Consider the following 17,479-nt stretch of genomic DNA (forward strand, 5'->3'; position numbering starts at 1 on the left):
GATGTCACACAATGACATTGATGCTATGTCTTTTTTGTACAATAAAAAATTAAAAGTGCAATATATATATAATAGTTTAATAAAGAAAAAAATTTATATATCTTTATATATTAAAAGTGCCTATGTAACGGCAATTCTTGGTTTAACAGAATATTCTTTACAAATAAAAGAATATTCTGTTAAATTTAACCCCAAAAAAATCAATGTTAAATTTAACCCAAAAAAATCGTATCGTCCCTACCGCACGAGAGAGTCTTCTGTCTCTCTACAAACCCCCAAACCCCAACAAACACAAGCTAAACCTTCTCAATCCCTCTCTTTCGCGACCCAGAAATGGCCGCCACAGCCTCCTCCTCATAAACCCATTCACCTTGTTCCTCCTCTTCTTTCGCAGATTCTTTCTCTTTGGGTTTTGTTTTTGTCGGAGAGTTTGATTTGGGAATCCGATCTTTTTCTTCATCGATCTTCAGTACCGGTTGTTTGGGGGTTTCTTTTCGGGTGAAAGTTAGGGTTTTAGGGTTTGGTTTTACTGCAATCTTACCGGACCAGAAAAAACTCGAACTATAGATACAAGCCCTGTCGTAAAAATTTGATCTTTTTATTGTTTAGGTTAAACTTCCTTAGGCTTGGATTGTCGTGGGTCAGCTAGAAATTTTTCGAGCAAATCACATGATTATTAGATTCATAGAAGAAAATCTTGGATGGGATGATATTCAACTATATTAATTACTGCAATTTTGATTTTTTTTTGAAACAAACTGCAATTTTTATTTGGTTATAGAAGATTTCTACATTTGATTTACTTTGAATTTAAATGTTCCTGGTTTTTAGGATTCAGACTGTATTAACTAATAACATGTGAGTTATTGAATAGACTTAAATATTTTCTATGGTTTCAGATTGTTCATCGCATGGAACTCTTAGACTACAATGACAGCCAACAATGGACTTGTTGGAGGAGTGGAAATTCTTGTTTCCAATCTCAGCAGTCTTCAGGTCTCCGCTGCTTCTCTGGAGCCCTTCCACTAAACCCATTTTCTTCCATTACCTGGATGAGCTATTTGAACAAAAGGGTGAGGTTGCCAAATTTGTGTCAGATGAACTTGAGAAGGTATGGTGAAAACTCTTCTTTGGTATTTTTGTAAAACTTCAAATACATTTTGTGTAATTACTTTTATCTTCTTTTGACTTATGATTTTAACTTATGATTTTGATATGTTTATATATCTATCTTTGGAATGTAGTAAGTGCACTTAGAATTGTATGGTGTTCATTACTGATCTGCAAGTGCAAATGTTTATGGTTGAATCTAATTCAGTACTATTTTTCAATTTGTGTGCTATAGACTTTTTAATTTATTTTTTTATTTTGTTGAACAGGCTATATTAAAGATAATCAAGCATTGCAAGGAGTTTAACTCATTCATATTTGTAAGTCAATTTCACTCTTTTAAGCATGTTTAATCTTATGAGCCAAGTGCTTTGGGCCTTTTTTCTGATTTGAGTGTTATTTTTTTGAAACTCACAATAATTTAATTTGGGTTCTGTATAACAATGTTTAAAAAGTATTTCAAAGTTAACATACATAAGCAATCTTGTAAATTTGGGTGCTTTGGGTCTTTTTCCTGATTTGAGTGTTATTATTTGGTATGTCAATATTACTCTTGGTAAATCTGTGTTAATTGAATCATTTTTCCTATTCATTTACAGAGTATACTAAATGCAGCTGAAAATCTTGTGTTCATGATCTAAAAAAAGAATGAAAATGTTAATTTTTTTTTTTTACTTATGGGTGCCAATTTGTTTCTACGAGAACTTACATTTGAGCTAGATTAAATATTGGTTAATGTGTTAGTATTATTATTATTTCTGAGACGGTTTGATAATGAAAAAGCTACGTTCTAAGTGTATTTGGGTTTGTTTCATTTCAGGCATTTAAATGTAAATTTAGTGGCACAATTTAGTATTTGTATAAAAAGTGACATTGTTTGCTGTTTATCTTATTAAACACCACTGTGTTCATTCTTGACAACTGCATATTAGAAATGAGCCTGTTGAAATCTGGGAAGAAAGTTAAATGCTTGGATTTCTTGAATTCTGTATTTTTTTGTGTTTTGGATAAAGAGTTGTTGGGTAAACAAAAAAGAATGAAAATGCTAATTGTTTTTTTTTTAGGTGCCAATTTGTTTCTACGACAACTTACATTTGAGCTAGATTATTATATTGGTTAATGTGTTGTTTTAATGATATCTTTAAGCATTCCTTATATAATTTATCCTTAATTTTAGGGTTTTGTTTATTTGAGTGTCTTGGGAAAAAAGGATTATGGATTATTTGGGGTGATTGGGAGTGGGGTCATTCGATTTTATTCCCTCGATTGGAGTCGACGATTGACGGCATAAAGAACGTTTTGGATTCTCCCAATCGACGATTTTTCTTTTTTTCAGATTCGTGTGTTTGATGATGATGTTGTGGAGAGCTCAGAAGTCACAACAGGTGTTACCAAAAATGTGGTAATTTTTAAGGTTGAAAAATATGGTGCAACAGTTTCAGGAAGTATAAGTTGCATTCTTGTAATTTTTGAAATGATTTCTTTAGTTTAGTTATTAATCTGATGGCTTTTTATGATTGTTAAGCTTGGAGAATCGTTCAATCAATATAGGTGAGTCGTTATGTTTATAGCTCAAGTTTAATAGTTGATTCCCCTCATTAATTGATAATAACAACTTTGTTTGAAATATTTTTTAGGGAATGATTGCTTTCATCATATTTTCTACTAATCTAGGGAGCTTTGATCTTTGCCAAAGTGAGATTCAGGGAAAATTAGTAATGGTATATTATGTCTACCAACTTTTCATTTTGTATGTTATAGCATGAATACTTCAATTAAGCTGGGTTAAGATTGATTTTGTAGGTTCAAGTCAACATGTGGACACAATAAAAATGAAATGGCAAAGAAATAGATTAGGTATGACTATGCAACTTCCTTGAATATGAATTTGACTTTTGACTTTAGTATGTGTATGGTATAGATGAAAAGTGTAGTTAAATTACTCACATGTCTTTTATTGTGAAAGTCCCAACAAGCATTGTTGGAATATATAGTGAAACCAACCAATGGATGAAAATGCGGAATAATAGTCGAATTTCGTCATTAGCTATGAGACCACGTGCTTCAATGGCTGCACCGAAAATTCAGCCACTGAGTAAATTTGTCTCTAACATCCGAATCATGGTTTGCCTCACCAACTTATCTGTATTCCCTTAGTTCTTGTACTTAACTTAGATTTGTGACGAATATCATATGAATCTTGTTTTGTCATCAATTAGGTAAATGGTTGTACTGGAAAAAGAGGTCAGGCTGTTATTAATGCAGCAGATTCTCGCCGGGTCTTAACATTGTTCCCGTATCATTTGGCTCTAAAGAATAGTCTGGGACGATTGTGCAAGTTTGTGGGAAAGATATCACGGTGCAAGGCCCTTCTAAAAGAGAAAGCACTCTGGCCTCTCTTTATACTGAGTATCCAAATTTGATTGTTGTGGATTACACTGTGCCTGCAGCAGTCAATGGTATTTTCTCCAATAAAAGCTAACTAGATAAAGATAAATGATATATATTCTGTACTTCTTTTGAAAATTTTGTTTAGTATTTAGTTTAAATTTCAAGAAAGAAAGTGGGTTATTGTGTGAGAATCCATTTAGTTTTCTTTTCCCCCTTTTAGTTTAAATTTTGTTTTTGCTTTTTGTATTAAGGATTCATTTCCCCTAATGGTAATTGTAAAGTATTATATTGTTTAATCTTGTGTAGTAATATGACTTTCGGTGTAATTATACGTGTGGAAAGTGAAGCATTTCAGGTAATTGTTTGCATATTATAAGCCTCTTTTAGTATATTTCTTTTCTTTCTTATTTATGGTACTGTAATACAGTATCTGTGAAAGATGTTGTTAGGATTGTCGAGGGACCTTGCAGAGTGAGATCTCTATATCTTTGGCTTCTTTATCTGCTTGCAAGATTTGGGATGAATTCATGTAATCTGATAATTGTTGTTGTCAGACCAGGGAAAACAAGGTCCAGTTGAACAAATATACAAGGGTGTTCTATTCATCTATCACCGCCACCACCTTGAGCATGCTGGTTTTATTTGTGCCAAGTCTTAGTCTTGTGTTGTTATGGGAGGATCACGTTCAAATGGTTGAGCAAAATGATTAGCAGTTTTGATATGGTACCTCCTGCTTCTGCAATGTTAGTTACTGCTGTAGCTTGTTTGGGATGATTATTATTATGTCAAAAATCCAAACATAAACATGTGGCTTACCATGACACATGTAAACCCATTTAATAAATGCTTAAATGTGTTTTTTAATTGCTATTTAAAATGTTTAGAGTGAGTTATGCTTGTATCATGCTGACATGACACTACCTTTTTACTTAAATGTATCATGTGTCACTTTCGAGTTAAATGTATGTCTCATCATTATTTATGTTCATATTGCATATGTCGAATGTTGGTTTGTCATATTGCATACGTAAAATCATACCTTTAGATACAATCTAAATAAAAAAAGACCTAAACCTTAAATAAAACTAATATTTACGTGCCTCGGCACGTAACTTCTAACTAGTATATATTAATATGTGATATCATAATTATAGTATTTTTATAAGGTATTATACCATTAGAGTGTTTTTAAAAGTAAAGATGCCAAAAATAATGTGAAAGAAAAATAAAATAAAATATTATATTTTGGATGATGTGGAGATATAGAACATCATCAAAAATGTTTTCCTTCGGTAAGAAATTATTACATTGAAAATATAAATTGACACTTACAAAAATATCTCTATAAGGTGTGGATAATATTTATACATTTTATGTGATTTTAATTACCAAAATACCTCTTACACTATCACTTACACAATCAGATCATGGTTGTTGGGTAGTTGCTGCGTGCTTGCGCAGTGGTTACATCAGACGAAAGTTTCAATCAGATGATGGTTGTAGGGTGGTTGGTCGAAGATTGCATCAAACGAAAGTTTCAATCAGATGAAAGTTTATGGGTGGTTGGTCGAAGGTTGCATTAGACAAAGGTTTCAATCAGACAAAATAACTGTTACCAAAATGTTTATGCAACTGTTATGAAACATTAAAAATCAGAACAGTATTTTCACGTACGTAACTCTATCTACATGTCTATTTATTAATATGAACAAATTCACCATTAGAAATTTAGAAAACAACGAAAAATACACTAGGATAAATATTTTACTATAGTATTGATGTAATTTTTTTTTGGATTATACTTGAGTTAGATTGTTTGGGAACTCCAATTCAACTTTTTAAGATTTACCTTTCATAAATCTATAAATTGAAGTTAAGACATTAGTATTATGCAAATTAAACTAGATTTCTAGTTAAACTTTAGTTTTGTAGTAGTTTTTTTTTTCATGAATTTGAAACAACCCATGTTTTGATTGATTCTGGTCGTCTTCTTAGGTGAAGTCGCTGGAATTAATGGTGGTTCTATTTCTAGTTGAATTTTCGTTTTGGTTGCACTGGGTTGCTGCATGGTTGCGCGATAGTTGTCCAGGAAGCATGGATCCTGGGTTGAATGTGTGTGTAAGTGGATTTGTGTATTTTTTTTATTTGGGCTGTATATTTGTTTATTTGGCTAGCTGAAAGTATTTTTGTAATATTATTACTTTTTTTGGTTAAAACTGAAAAAAAAAACCCTTTTAAAAATAGTTTTTCTGTTTTTTAATAAAAAAAATCAACAATTTAAAATAAAATCATGTTTGGTAAAATATTTTTGTTTTCTATTTTTTTAAATTTAAAATCAAATTTATGTAAATTTTAAAACTAAATTTTTTACGATTTTAAAAATAAAAACACTTTTTCCCCTTTTCTCTCTTCTCTCTCTCGCTCTCCCTTGCTCTCCTTTAACTATGCGATTTCAAAGGGAGATTAAAAGGCCCGGTAGATACAAAAATATGGTAGCATTTGCACTTCTAGTAATTGATGATGACGTCCCATGCACTTACAGAGAAGTCGTGCAGAGTGTTGACTGCAAGAAATGAAAGTTGGAAATGGATGAAGAGATGAAGTCTCTACACTAGAATCATACATGGGTGTTGGTTCGACCTCCTAAAGGAAAGAAGGTTATTGACTGCAAATGGGTCTGTGCCAAGAAGGAAGGAGTTCCTGGTAGAGACAATATTCGATACATATCAAAAGGTTATGCCCAGAAAGAAGGAATAGATTACAAAGAGGTATTCTCACCTGTCGTCAAGCATTCATCTATTCAAATTTTGTTGGCTTTGGTAGCACAGTTTGATCTCAAGTTAGCTCAACTCGATGTCAAAACATCTTTTCTCCATGGAACTTTAGATGAAGAGATTTACATGTCTCAACCAGATGGTTACAAAGTTCCAGGACATGAGAATTAAGTTTGCAAGCTGAGCAAGTCACTATATGGTTTGAAGCAGTCACCGTGATAGTGGCACAAACGTTTTGACAGCTTCATCAGAGTGTAGAAGTACACTCGTAGCCAATTTGATCATTGTGTATACTTCCATAAATTCCAAGATGGTACTTTTATTTATTTGCTCTTATATGTTGATGATATGTTAATTACATCTAAGAGCAATGTGGACATTGCTAGGCTAAAGACTCAGCTAAGTTCAGAATTTGAAATGAAATATCTTGGAGAAGCTAAGAAGATTCTTGGGATGGAGATCACAAGAAACAGAGTTGCATGCATAGTCTGTCTGACACAAACTCAGCATCTGAACAAAGTATTGCAAAGGTTTGACATGGACGAGAAGACTAAACATGTCAGTACACCACTCGCACCTCATTTTAAGTTAAGTGCAAAGATGTCACCTAGCACTACCGATGAGAAGAAGCAAATGGACCGTATTCCATATGCAAATGTTGTTTGTGCCCTGATGTATGCAATGGTATGCACCAGACCTGATATTTTACATGTTGTTAGTATGGTAATTCGCTACATGCACAATCTCGGTAAAGGTCACTGGCAAGCAATAAATTGGATTCTATGGTATATCTATGGTACTATGGATATGTTTGAAATATTTTACCAGGATATAGATTTACTACCATGTATGTTTCATTAACATCCTAATATGAATTCTAAAACAATGAAATAAACACATATAAAGTTTAGGAAACCTTACATTGGGTGCAGCGGAATATAATGACTCCTTCCATTCAGATCTCTAGCCCTTGATTCCTTTCTGTAGCAGAGCATTATCAAGATCTGAATCTGGATCTCTTTCTCTCCTTCCTTTGATGCTGATTCTCCTTCTTGTTGTTTAGAATCTCTTACAGTCTTACACACTATGATTGAGATACCACTTGGTGTGTGTGGGCACTACTCTATCACTCAAAGATTTCAAAATTGAAGAAGAAAAGAAGAGAGAAGGTGGCGGCTAGAAGATTTTCTCTGAAGGAATAAGATGCATCATCTTTTTCCTGAAGCCATCACTACCTATTTATAGGTAACCACCTAGGTTAGGTTTAGGTTAGATTTATTTGGCATTAAAATAATGAAAAAATAAATGATAAAATCCATTAAGTGTGGCCGGTCATGGGCTTTGGATAATGGGCCTCACTTATGCAATTTTGCTGTTTTATCATTTCTGCATCTCATTTTCTCAAAAACGCCAATTTTCAAATTTAACCACTTAAATGCCAATTCCTATTATTTAATAACTAAAAATTAATTATTAAATAATATTTTCATTTAATATATTTATTAATTAGACATATAAAGTCTCTTAATTAATAAATAAACCTAGAATCTCTTTTCTTTACAATTTCGCCCTTGCTTAGTGAAAATTCATAAACTAGACATAGTCTAACTTTAGAATTATAATTGTTAATCAAAATCAATTAACTGAGTCTTACAAGCAGTATGGTCTCAACTAGTATGGGGACCTGGGCCTATATTTCCAAGCTTCCAATAAGTCCAACTGAATTTACCAAGTAAATTCCCTAACTTATTAATTCCTTATTGAATCCACACTTAGAACTTGGAATTGCACTCTAAGTCATATAGAACGCTCTATATGTTCCACGATATAGATACGTCATTAGTTATCCATTGTTATAATCCTAATTTGATCAATGACCCTCTAATAGATGATCTACATTGAATAGGCATTAAATTACCGCTACACCTTCAATGTATTTTATCCTTAAAACACTTAGCTCCGTATAAATGATATTTCAGCGAAGTGAAATGAGATCTCCACCATTTATCTCTGTTTAGCCAAGCTCGAAGGATATCATCGTTTCACTTCTAAATTCCTATAGAAGTTATAGACTCCATATTTATGTTAGCGCTCCCACTCAATTATACTATCATGTTCCCAAAATGTACTTATCACCCTGACCCAAAAGTAGGCTTAACTAACAAATCAAAGAACATGTATAATACTCTTGAGATCGAACCTAACCATATCAGGATTAAGATCATTTGATCTAGGATCAACGGGTGATATTGAATTGAATAGATATTACGGTAATTTTTAATATATCTAATCAAAGTTCAATATCGGTCCCTTCCGATGTATACTCTATACATCCGATACTGGTAAACTTTGCCAATGCCCTGGAAAGGACATAACACTTATCCAAGGTGTAAGAATACCTATCGCTGATTATACCATGCTAGTCTAAATCCAGTGTTCTGACAAATCAAGGAATAAACTTTTAAACACATAATGAAGATTATATTCCACTGTGCTGACAACACTAAAATTATTAACAAATTCATATGTTCTGGACTTAAATAGAATTCATACATTATGTATATATAATCATGAAATAAATCATGTGAATCATACAACATAAAATGTTATTTTCAGATCTTTATTAATAAGTAAATTTGATTATATTGAAATGGATTTTATTTAGGGCACAAAACCCAACATGATATTGGTTTGAAGTTTGAAAGAACCAAGACTGATGGCAAACATCTAGTCGGATATGTTGATTCTAACTACACTGGAGATTTGGATAAGCGTCAATCAACTACTGGTTATGTGTTCACAATGGCAAGAGGACCAGTCTGTTGGAGATCGACATTACAGTCAACTGTAGCTTTGTCTACTACAGAGGTAGAATATATGGCTGTAATAGAAGCATTCAAAGAAGCTATTTGGCTTCTTGGGTTGACCAATGATTTGGGTATTGCTCAAAAGAACGTGGAGATTTTCTGTGACAGTCAGAGTGCCATTTGTTTGGCAAAGAACCAAGTCCATCATGGTCGCACTAAGCACATCGATGTTCGATTTCATTTTGTTCGTGAAATTATTTGTAAAGACCGCTTGATTTAGATTTAGAAATTCGCAGATAATTAGAGTTTAATTATGAAAATTATTTATTTATATTTAAATAATTATTTATGTTGATCTATTTGAATTCAGAATGCATTTTATATGTTATATAGTGAAATTTCATAATTTTGTATTTTCGGTGCCCAGTAACATGGAACGCGGTGTATGGCTGAGTAGAATCACAATTTAGTATTTTAGTATAGCGGGATGGTTTTGTAGACATTGGGAATGTCAGGAGTGGTCAGGAATTTAGAATTTCCCAAAATACCCTTAAGTGCTTTTTAACCCTTTTAGTGTGGGAGGGGCAAAATGGTCTTTTTGCCCATTTATATTATGTCCTTTAGTGGACTTTATTTTAAGTCAATAATCAAATTTTTAAGTAAATAATAGGCTGATTATATTATGTAATCAAGTCATTTTATCATTTTATCAAAAATCAAAAGAAAGGAAAAATCATTTCATTTTCAAAGCTTTTTCTCTATCTCTCTCTTTCAGCCCCCTTTGTGCAGCAAGGGTTTGGTGTTTTCTTTGTGAATTCAAGCTGATTTTGAGGGAAATCCAAGTTCTAGGTATAGCTCTTGCACCCTCTCTTTAGTTTCTTGTAATTTAAGAAAGTTAATGTTTTGGATGCCTTGAGTTTATGCTTGCTGTGATTTCTGTGGTTGATTGTTGTTGTGTTCAGAGGTTAAAGCATGTTTGTTTGTGTTGATTTAATCAGGTTATAGTGGTTGTTGGTTGGATTTGAGTAGGTTTGGATTTTAAACTCAAAACTTTAGTTTTATGGTAAAATGGTGATTTAGCTACTGTGGTGGTTGTTTGTGTTGGGTTTGTTTTCTGAGGTTATATTATGATTTTATAAGGTGAATTAAGCAATTTTTGATAGCTAATTTGTGGGATGAGCAAGCTTGAGTTTTTGAACTCAAGCTTGGCTCATCAATGGTGATTTTTGTATTTGTGCATGAAGCCTTGTTTTGTTGCTTTAGAAATGATCTTTGGGGTCTAATTAGCAGGTCTGGAAAGTTTGAATTGGTTTGGGATTGAATTGGTCGAGTTATGAAATTTTGAAAAATTCTTGCACTGAACCGGAATTCCGGTTCAGGGAGGCCTGTAGGAACCGGTCTACCAGTTGGCTTCCAGGAACTTTTCCCAGAACCAGAATTTCGGTTGGGGAACTGGTCTACCGGTTGGGGCAGTTTTGGGAATCCTAGTTTTTCCCATTTTTGTGTTATTTAGGGTATTGCCATGCTATTCATCGATAAGGAAACTTTTAGTTTCAAGTTTAAGTCCCCGGGAAGTGATTTAGCATGTCACTTATCAGTGTTGTGATTGATGTGATTTAGGAGCCTGTAATTCGCCGAGCAGTTTGTTCCACTCAAGTTGACCGGCACACCTGAATTCGAAATCGAGGTAAGATTAGTATATCAGTATGCATATGTATTTACATGTTTAGCGTGCATGTTAGGAAGCCTGTTAGATTACATTAGATATGTATGTTGGCTTCGTACCATTCGACAGTATCACATCGGTACGGCTAGAGTATGACTAGCGTACCGAGTATAGGCTGATATTATGGTCGATGGTACCGTACTGTTTGACAGTATCACATCGGTATGGTCAGAGTATGACTGACATACCGAGTATAGGCTGATACAGTAACACATCGGTACGACTAGAGTATGACTAGCGTACCGAGTATAGGCTGTTACGATGTCAAAAGTACTATCGTACGAACTTTCAAGACTCAGTATCGTGTGGGACACAGGGATTAGGGTTGTGGTCAGGGGTATGGGTGTTCGATCATAACCCGGGATATATGTATGTTATATGATTTATGCTTTTCTTACTGAGTCTGTCGACTCACAGTGCTATGTTTGTGTGTAGGTAAGAGCAAGGCCAAAGCTGAGGAACCGTGAGGACAAGTAGATGGAGGTTATACATGTCGGGGCAGTTAGGCCTGGAGCGTACGATCCTCGGGACATCAGGGCTTTTGTAGTTAGTCGCTGGGCGACAAATATTTTGTATTGAAAGCAAACTTTTTGTAAAGTGTTATGTAAATGGGATCCCAAAGTATTTTGTATGCCATAATACTAATATTTAATTAAATAAGCAAGATTTTAATTAATCACGATTTTCATAAACCTCGTTGATTAGCAACGAGCTGGACAGTACGTTTAAAATCACGTTAACATGCCTATGCTAGTTAGGGTGTTACGTTATTGATGAAGGGAATGTTATTCTCCAGAAAGTCAGAATTGTAGACAACCCTACAGATATGCTTACAAAGGTGGTTACAGGGATCAAGTTTCAACACTGTTTGAACTTGATTAACATCTCTTGGACTTAGAGCGCCTAGGGCGCATGTGGAGGCAGCATTTTTTGGTTTGGTTTTTTCGCCAAGGTGGAGATTATTGGATTTGGTTCAAAAGTCAAATTGTCTTGAAGTTGCAAATATATTGTTCAACTTTCAAGAGATTTGGAACTTGTTATTTACCACATTTGTCAATGAAGCTATGCAATAGCTATTGACTTATGCTCTCTCATTTATTACATATGGTTAGAACTATCTCTCATCTATTACATATGGTTGGAACTATCTCTCATTAATTACATATGGTTGGGTAATGAACTACCTCTCATTATTATATATTGTTGGGAGATGTTTTCCTTCTATAAATATAGAGCTCTTTGAAGAGCATTTGCAATTTTCGGTGTGAACAATTTGGTCGGTACCATTTCGGTGTACAACTTGGTACAATCGGGTTCATTGAGAGAGAGAGAGAGAGAGAGAGAGAGAGAGAGAGAGAGAGAGAGAGAGAGAATCTGTATAGCTAAACTTTGGGAAACACTTGAGAATTATTATTGTAAGAAATCTGTATTTGTATTTTATATATTTTTTACTCAGATTAATAATATTAGTTGCCTCCCCGAACCACATAATTCTATGTGTTTTATTATTTACGGTTTGATATAGATATTTATCGCTATTTTCACTCTTTGTTGCTTCCGCGCAGTACAACACTCCTCTTTATTTTTGGCAAAAGTATGTTTACCATGCACCCCACACAATACACATACACACATTTATTAGAAAAAAAGAGTAGAATTATAAATTCTCTTAATGCGAAACCAGACGAAAAGATCACCCTAATTATTAAAACATGATAAACATAAAAGTAAGAAATGTTTCACGTGCTTCTTCTTTTTGATGGATTAGGCACTGTTTGTTTAAAAGACCAGACAGATCACATTCGATAGTAACACGTGTTATTTAATTAAGCAGTGTTCATCTGTTAGATAAGATAGGAGCACAAGCATATATTTTTAATTTCTTTTAATTTGTAGCCCCTACAACTCGCTCCATCATATACATTATTTTAGCTAAGTTATTTAATGGCTGAAAAACGACATAGCACCCTAAACTTCTTTCTGACCATTCTACTGAAAATTGAGATTGACATAAAAGGAAAATAGCTAAGACATATTTACATTCTTTCTAGAACTTATAAAGAAAGATGCAACAAAATTGACCTTCACTGCTTGAAGTTCAATTAACAGAGGTTCCATCTTCAACATTCAGACTCTTTGGGCGATACAAGACCGGCTGCTCGCCTGAATGCTGATGGTGTTGGGGGAGTTCTGGGAGACAGGTTAACAAACTCCAGGGCTTGTACTCTCACTTCTACAGGGTAGTCTGCAACACAACCGATTCTTGGGCCAGCTCCGGTTGACCATTTTAGTGAGAGCTGATTCCCTAACTGATAAGATTTGGCTGCCTTCTTTGAATTAATTCTTTCCAATAATTTGGCTTTTGGAACCTCAGCTCTTGGACTCTGAAGACCACCAGATAATGTCCTCTTGTAATTGCTTTTTGTTTCAATCTGGGAAGGTTTGGTAGATTGAGGTGATGAGGTACTCTGTGGTTCTTCTGGAGCTTTGACCTCGGCAGTTTCAGAGGCTGTTAAATTATCGAGCACAGTCCCAGCTGTCCTCACCTTGCTCTCGTCATATGTATCTGAATCTTCATTTGCCTTGCGTATCTGAAGACAAGGATGGCAAAAATATCATCAGCCAAAACAGAAAGAATCTAAAATAACATGGACGTGGAAATTCATTTAACTGAAAATTTGGCCAACGCATTAGCACCACTTGTCACATACATATTGGGTGAAAAGATTCACGGAAATACTAAACTATTGTTTTACCAATCATCATTGTCCAAACTTGTTTCTACTAATAACATCAAGCCTTTCGATTCGAGACCACTAACTAAGCAGTAAGGTCAGACTAAAGTATTACCTGGACTTCATTAAGGTTCACTCCATTTTCTTTGAGAATTGATAAGAAGGTGTCCAAACGATCATCTGTTGGTCGATAGTGGCCACTATATGCAGAAATGGACTGAAAAGTCAAAGCAATTGTTGATTAGACACCATAAATCAGAACAATAAGAACTTTGATTCGGTATTGCTAATATGTCTAGTTTGTATAAAGAGATAGAAGGTTCAAAAAAATAAATAAGGGTAACGGTTCAATTTAAACACGTCAAATATAAATAATGCATTACTCAGCACAAGCGAATTAATTTCATGCATAATAAAATTCTTCTAATGTATACCTTCAGCGTCCCAAGCTCTGCTTCTAGTCTCCCTGCAGCTAAGGTAGCCCCCCCAGCCAAGAAGCTAGAATGATGAAATACCCCTTTCTTTTTCTGAAAAATATGAAAAAGGAATCAGTGTTTCAGGAAAGACAATTCAAGCTCTGAAAACTGAACAAATTTTCTTTAAAATGAAAAATATAAGTCATCTCATGAGTCATTTCGTTTTTTTTTTTTTTGTATTCTCACCTCGCCAGCATACAGTTGCTTAAAGGTGCTCATAACAAATATCCACTTGGCCCCTTCCTGTCCTTCTTTTGTATCAAGGAGCTCTCCAGTTTGTTTGTGAATAATCTTTCCCTCCACAACAATGTATTCGTAATGTTCTCTCTCTTGCTAAAATCAGAACAAGCCAAAAAGATAAAAAGGAGTAAGTATAACTCAGTACAGCAGGAACTGGGGTTATAAGCTCATAAACTATGCATAAGATCAATCTGATCCTCTTTAGAACTTACAGGTCCAAGATATTTGATGCATTGTTGCCTAAGCTTTGATCTAGGACATTTTTCGAGGTCAATCTCTTTACCATCTCCTATGTCCAACCTACCAGACAAAATAACAATATAATTTACAAGATGAATCCGAGTACTGCTAAATCCATTACACAACTATAGAGATAATATATGAAATGGTAAATCTTCTCACCAGTAAAAGAATGGCTGACCAGCATCTGCTTTACACCACTCCTTGTAGTACAGATGCAAGCTATGACCATACCTATGCCTTGGATCAATCTACATAAATTATTGACAAGTATAAATACAAATCCAAAGTCATAAATACAGTAATAATATGGTTGAAATTGAAAGCTTCAAATTAAGCGAAAAACCAGATCATTCGACACATCAAAAAGGCCAAAACAATAAAAAATAATATAAGAAAGTCATTACAGCTTCAATCCAATGTTGGAAAGCCAGTTTTTGTGCTTTGGCGTCTTTAGACAAACCCTTTCCCACCTGGACAAAAAAGTCAAAGATTTCATAACTATTAATCACGGCAAAACTCATTCATAGCCGACTTCTTGTAAAAATAATAGTAGCCAAACGACAAGAAAAATTCAAAACCCACAAATATATTCCCTCATATTGTTCTGTATAATCAATCCAAACCCAATATAGCTTTAACAAAATAAATAAACCATACCTTAGAAGCATTTAAGCTAACACGATTCCACCTTTCAGCAGCGGTTTCAGGTTTTGAGAAATTGAAGAACGAAATCGTACTGTGATTCAGTCTAACGTAGTCCAAAGCTTGCCACCTACAGAAGAATTTAACATTTCTCTTCAATTAATTTCCCTAAAAAGAAAAGCTAAAATAATCGTTATCGTACTACTTGAACTGAAAACAGAGAAAAAGAGAGTGAGATTTCACGAACTTTACCAGAGCTCTTCCGCCACAACGGCAGTGTCCGCTAACCTACGCCGTATGCGATAACCCCTATAAACCTTCTGAAGTTTCACCGCAGCACTAGCTGACTCCTCACGCGTCGTCGAATCGCCGTCGACTACAGGAGCCTCGCTGCCATTTGAAGTAACATGCTGATCATGGACAGTCAAAGGAGATTCTGAGGCAGACATTCTAGGGCTGAGAAAGCCTAGGGAACGAGAGTCGGAGGAGGAAATGCTCAAGTCCCCGAGTGAGTATGGGAATGGCGGAGAAGACTTTGACTGGAGCTCGAAGCTCGAGAGCGACTGAGATTGTTGAACAACTTCCATTGAAAAAGAATCGGTCAAAGAAACGACTGAGTGAAACTATTCCAAAACTCGGTCCGAGTCACCGAGGATTCTAGAGAGAGAAAGTCCACGGCCGGAAAAATAAAATAAACGAATGGTGTTTATAGAGAGAGAAAGCTCTTCTTCAGTTTTCTGGACTGGATTTTCGAGGGTTATTTAACCGGGAAAAAAATAATTAATAAAATTAAAAAAAAAATTGAAAACGATAGGGCCTTGTGTCGGTGTGAGAGCCACGCGCTGAGCTCAGAGAAAAGAATTGGCAATTGGGGTGCTGAGCTGGTTAAATAAATAATAATGAGATAGAAAAGGAAAGGCATTTATTATAATGGTAGTAAGTAAGTAGTTAGAATGAAAAATAAAAATAATAAGGAAATTGTAGTATTTTTTTTGGCTTATTGAGTGAGACACTTTTTTTTCTTTCTTCATTTCGTTTATTTTTTCTAAGAAGAACAAAATGGGTTATCTTTAAAAGTAGTGAAAGATATTGACATAATTGACTGTGAATCACGTGGTGGGATTATGAGAGTGGAAAAAGCTACGAAATTGTTTGTGAAGTCAATATGAGTATGTAGAGCAAATAAGTTACCAAATCATTCATGGTCTTCATGAATTTCAGAATAATAATAATAATAATAAATTGTATGAATTTTCGACGTAGGTGAAGTAATTTTAACAAAATTTTGGGAAAAAAACGTGATTTTAAATAATAATGAAATTTCGTACGAGTCTTCCTAACTCGGTTGGTGTATGTAGGAGGAGTAGGAGTAGAGAGTTTTAAGGTTATAAAGCTTGAGTTAGCAAGAGCAGTACATATGGACGGTCCGGCCCATATATATAAACTCCATTTGATTTTTACAAAAATACTAAATTTTGAGTGAAAGTTTACATAAGTGTGTTCATTCAATTCAATTTGAACTATTTTGCTCATAGTGTATCCGATTTGCACTAAGTGCAGATTTAATATTTGAGATCCAATCTAATTCGCACAATAGCTCGAATCCAAAATTAAATTGGTTATTCTAAATTTGTTACTTTTCAATATTAAATTATTTAATATTTATGAAAAAAAAAATATTTTTTTTCACATAATTAACAATAAAATAAAATAAATTATTGTTATTTTATGTATCCAACAACAAATTAGAATAAATAAAACAACAAATAACAAATTTAAAGGAAGAAAAAAAATTATATGTATAAAGAAATGTTTAATTTTGTTTTAAATTGTATGTAAAAAAATTATATATAAGAATAAAATATACATGATCTATTAAGTTTTGAAATATATTTGTTGTAACGTCCTCGCTTCAAGCCAACATTGGGCCCTTACACCCACGGAATGAATGACTCTTATACACGAGTACGTCACTCTGGCTGCTTCATGGACTGATGACTGACCCTACAGACCAACACGAGTGTTTCCAGCATGCTTTGTCCTCACTTGCACGCTTCCTGGGAAAACTTCCCAGGCTGAAATTGCTCCAGGCCAAACACGCTTAATTGTGGAGTTCTTTCGAGATGGGCTACCGAAAAATAAGATGCACCTTGTTGATATAGGTAATACCAATCAATCTATTTAAGCCCTCTTCAACTGTGTAGTCCCATACCTACACAGTCTCAGAATCATCTCATTTGACCTTCCCCAGGCGGTGTGGGATTGCACAGCTTACCCGGTATTTCCCCTTACGGATCACAAGACTACTGACTGTCACAATCACCCCCCCCCCCTT

General features: G+C 34.4%; 1 protein-coding gene and 1 long non-coding RNA gene across 13 annotated transcripts; one reads left to right on the forward strand and one right to left on the reverse strand.

Moving 5' to 3' along the window:
* The first annotated feature begins 182 nt into the window (after nucleotides 1-182).
* On the forward strand, nucleotides 183-4,244 carry LOC133035616 (uncharacterized). Of its 12 annotated transcripts, none has more exons than XR_009686759.1 (10): nucleotides 188-1,111; nucleotides 1,380-1,430; nucleotides 2,288-2,524; nucleotides 2,636-2,661; nucleotides 2,748-2,831; nucleotides 2,914-2,967; nucleotides 3,077-3,234; nucleotides 3,330-3,569; nucleotides 3,808-3,856; nucleotides 4,056-4,244. It is a non-coding gene; the product is annotated as an uncharacterized LOC133035616 (long non-coding RNA). The 12 variants fall into 12 exon arrangements; XR_009686764.1 differs by having other exon boundaries at nucleotides 2,288-2,512; XR_009686762.1 differs by adding an exon at nucleotides 3,929-3,972 and having other exon boundaries at nucleotides 2,447-2,661.
* An 8,421-nt stretch (nucleotides 4,245-12,665) lies between these two features.
* On the reverse strand, nucleotides 12,666-16,177 carry LOC115709961 (IQ domain-containing protein IQM3). The gene is made up of 9 exons (XM_030638238.2): nucleotides 15,397-16,177; nucleotides 15,160-15,274; nucleotides 14,907-14,972; nucleotides 14,662-14,750; nucleotides 14,472-14,559; nucleotides 14,206-14,352; nucleotides 13,978-14,070; nucleotides 13,659-13,760; nucleotides 12,666-13,399 (listed from the first exon to the last, which is right to left on the reverse strand). Exons 1-9 carry the CDS (start codon nucleotides 15,729-15,731, stop codon nucleotides 12,929-12,931), a joined length of 1,506 nt encoding a protein of 501 aa, XP_030494098.2. The 5' UTR covers nucleotides 15,732-16,177; the 3' UTR covers nucleotides 12,666-12,928.
* Nucleotides 16,178-17,479: the final 1,302 nt, after the last annotated feature.

The sequence above is a fragment of the Cannabis sativa genome, chromosome 3 (genome assembly GCF_029168945.1).
Source record: "Cannabis sativa cultivar Pink pepper isolate KNU-18-1 chromosome 3, ASM2916894v1, whole genome shotgun sequence".
Lineage (NCBI taxonomy): Eukaryota > Viridiplantae > Streptophyta > Magnoliopsida > Rosales > Cannabaceae > Cannabis > Cannabis sativa.

Excerpts from the sequence above, each read along its gene's own strand:
- LOC115709961 (XM_030638238.2), bottom strand. The coding sequence starts at position 15,731 with ATGGAAGTTGTTCAACAATCTCAGTCGCTCTCGAGCTTCGAGCTCCAG. Across the intron at positions 15,275-15,396 it reads GTTGTGGCGGAAGAGCTCTG|GTGGCAAGCTTTGGACTACG; the intron begins GTAAAGTTCGTG and ends ATTCTTCTGTAG. Across the intron at positions 14,353-14,471 it reads GCATCAAATATCTTGGACCT|CAAGAGAGAGAACATTACGA; the intron begins GTAAGTTCTAAA and ends TTCTGATTTTAG.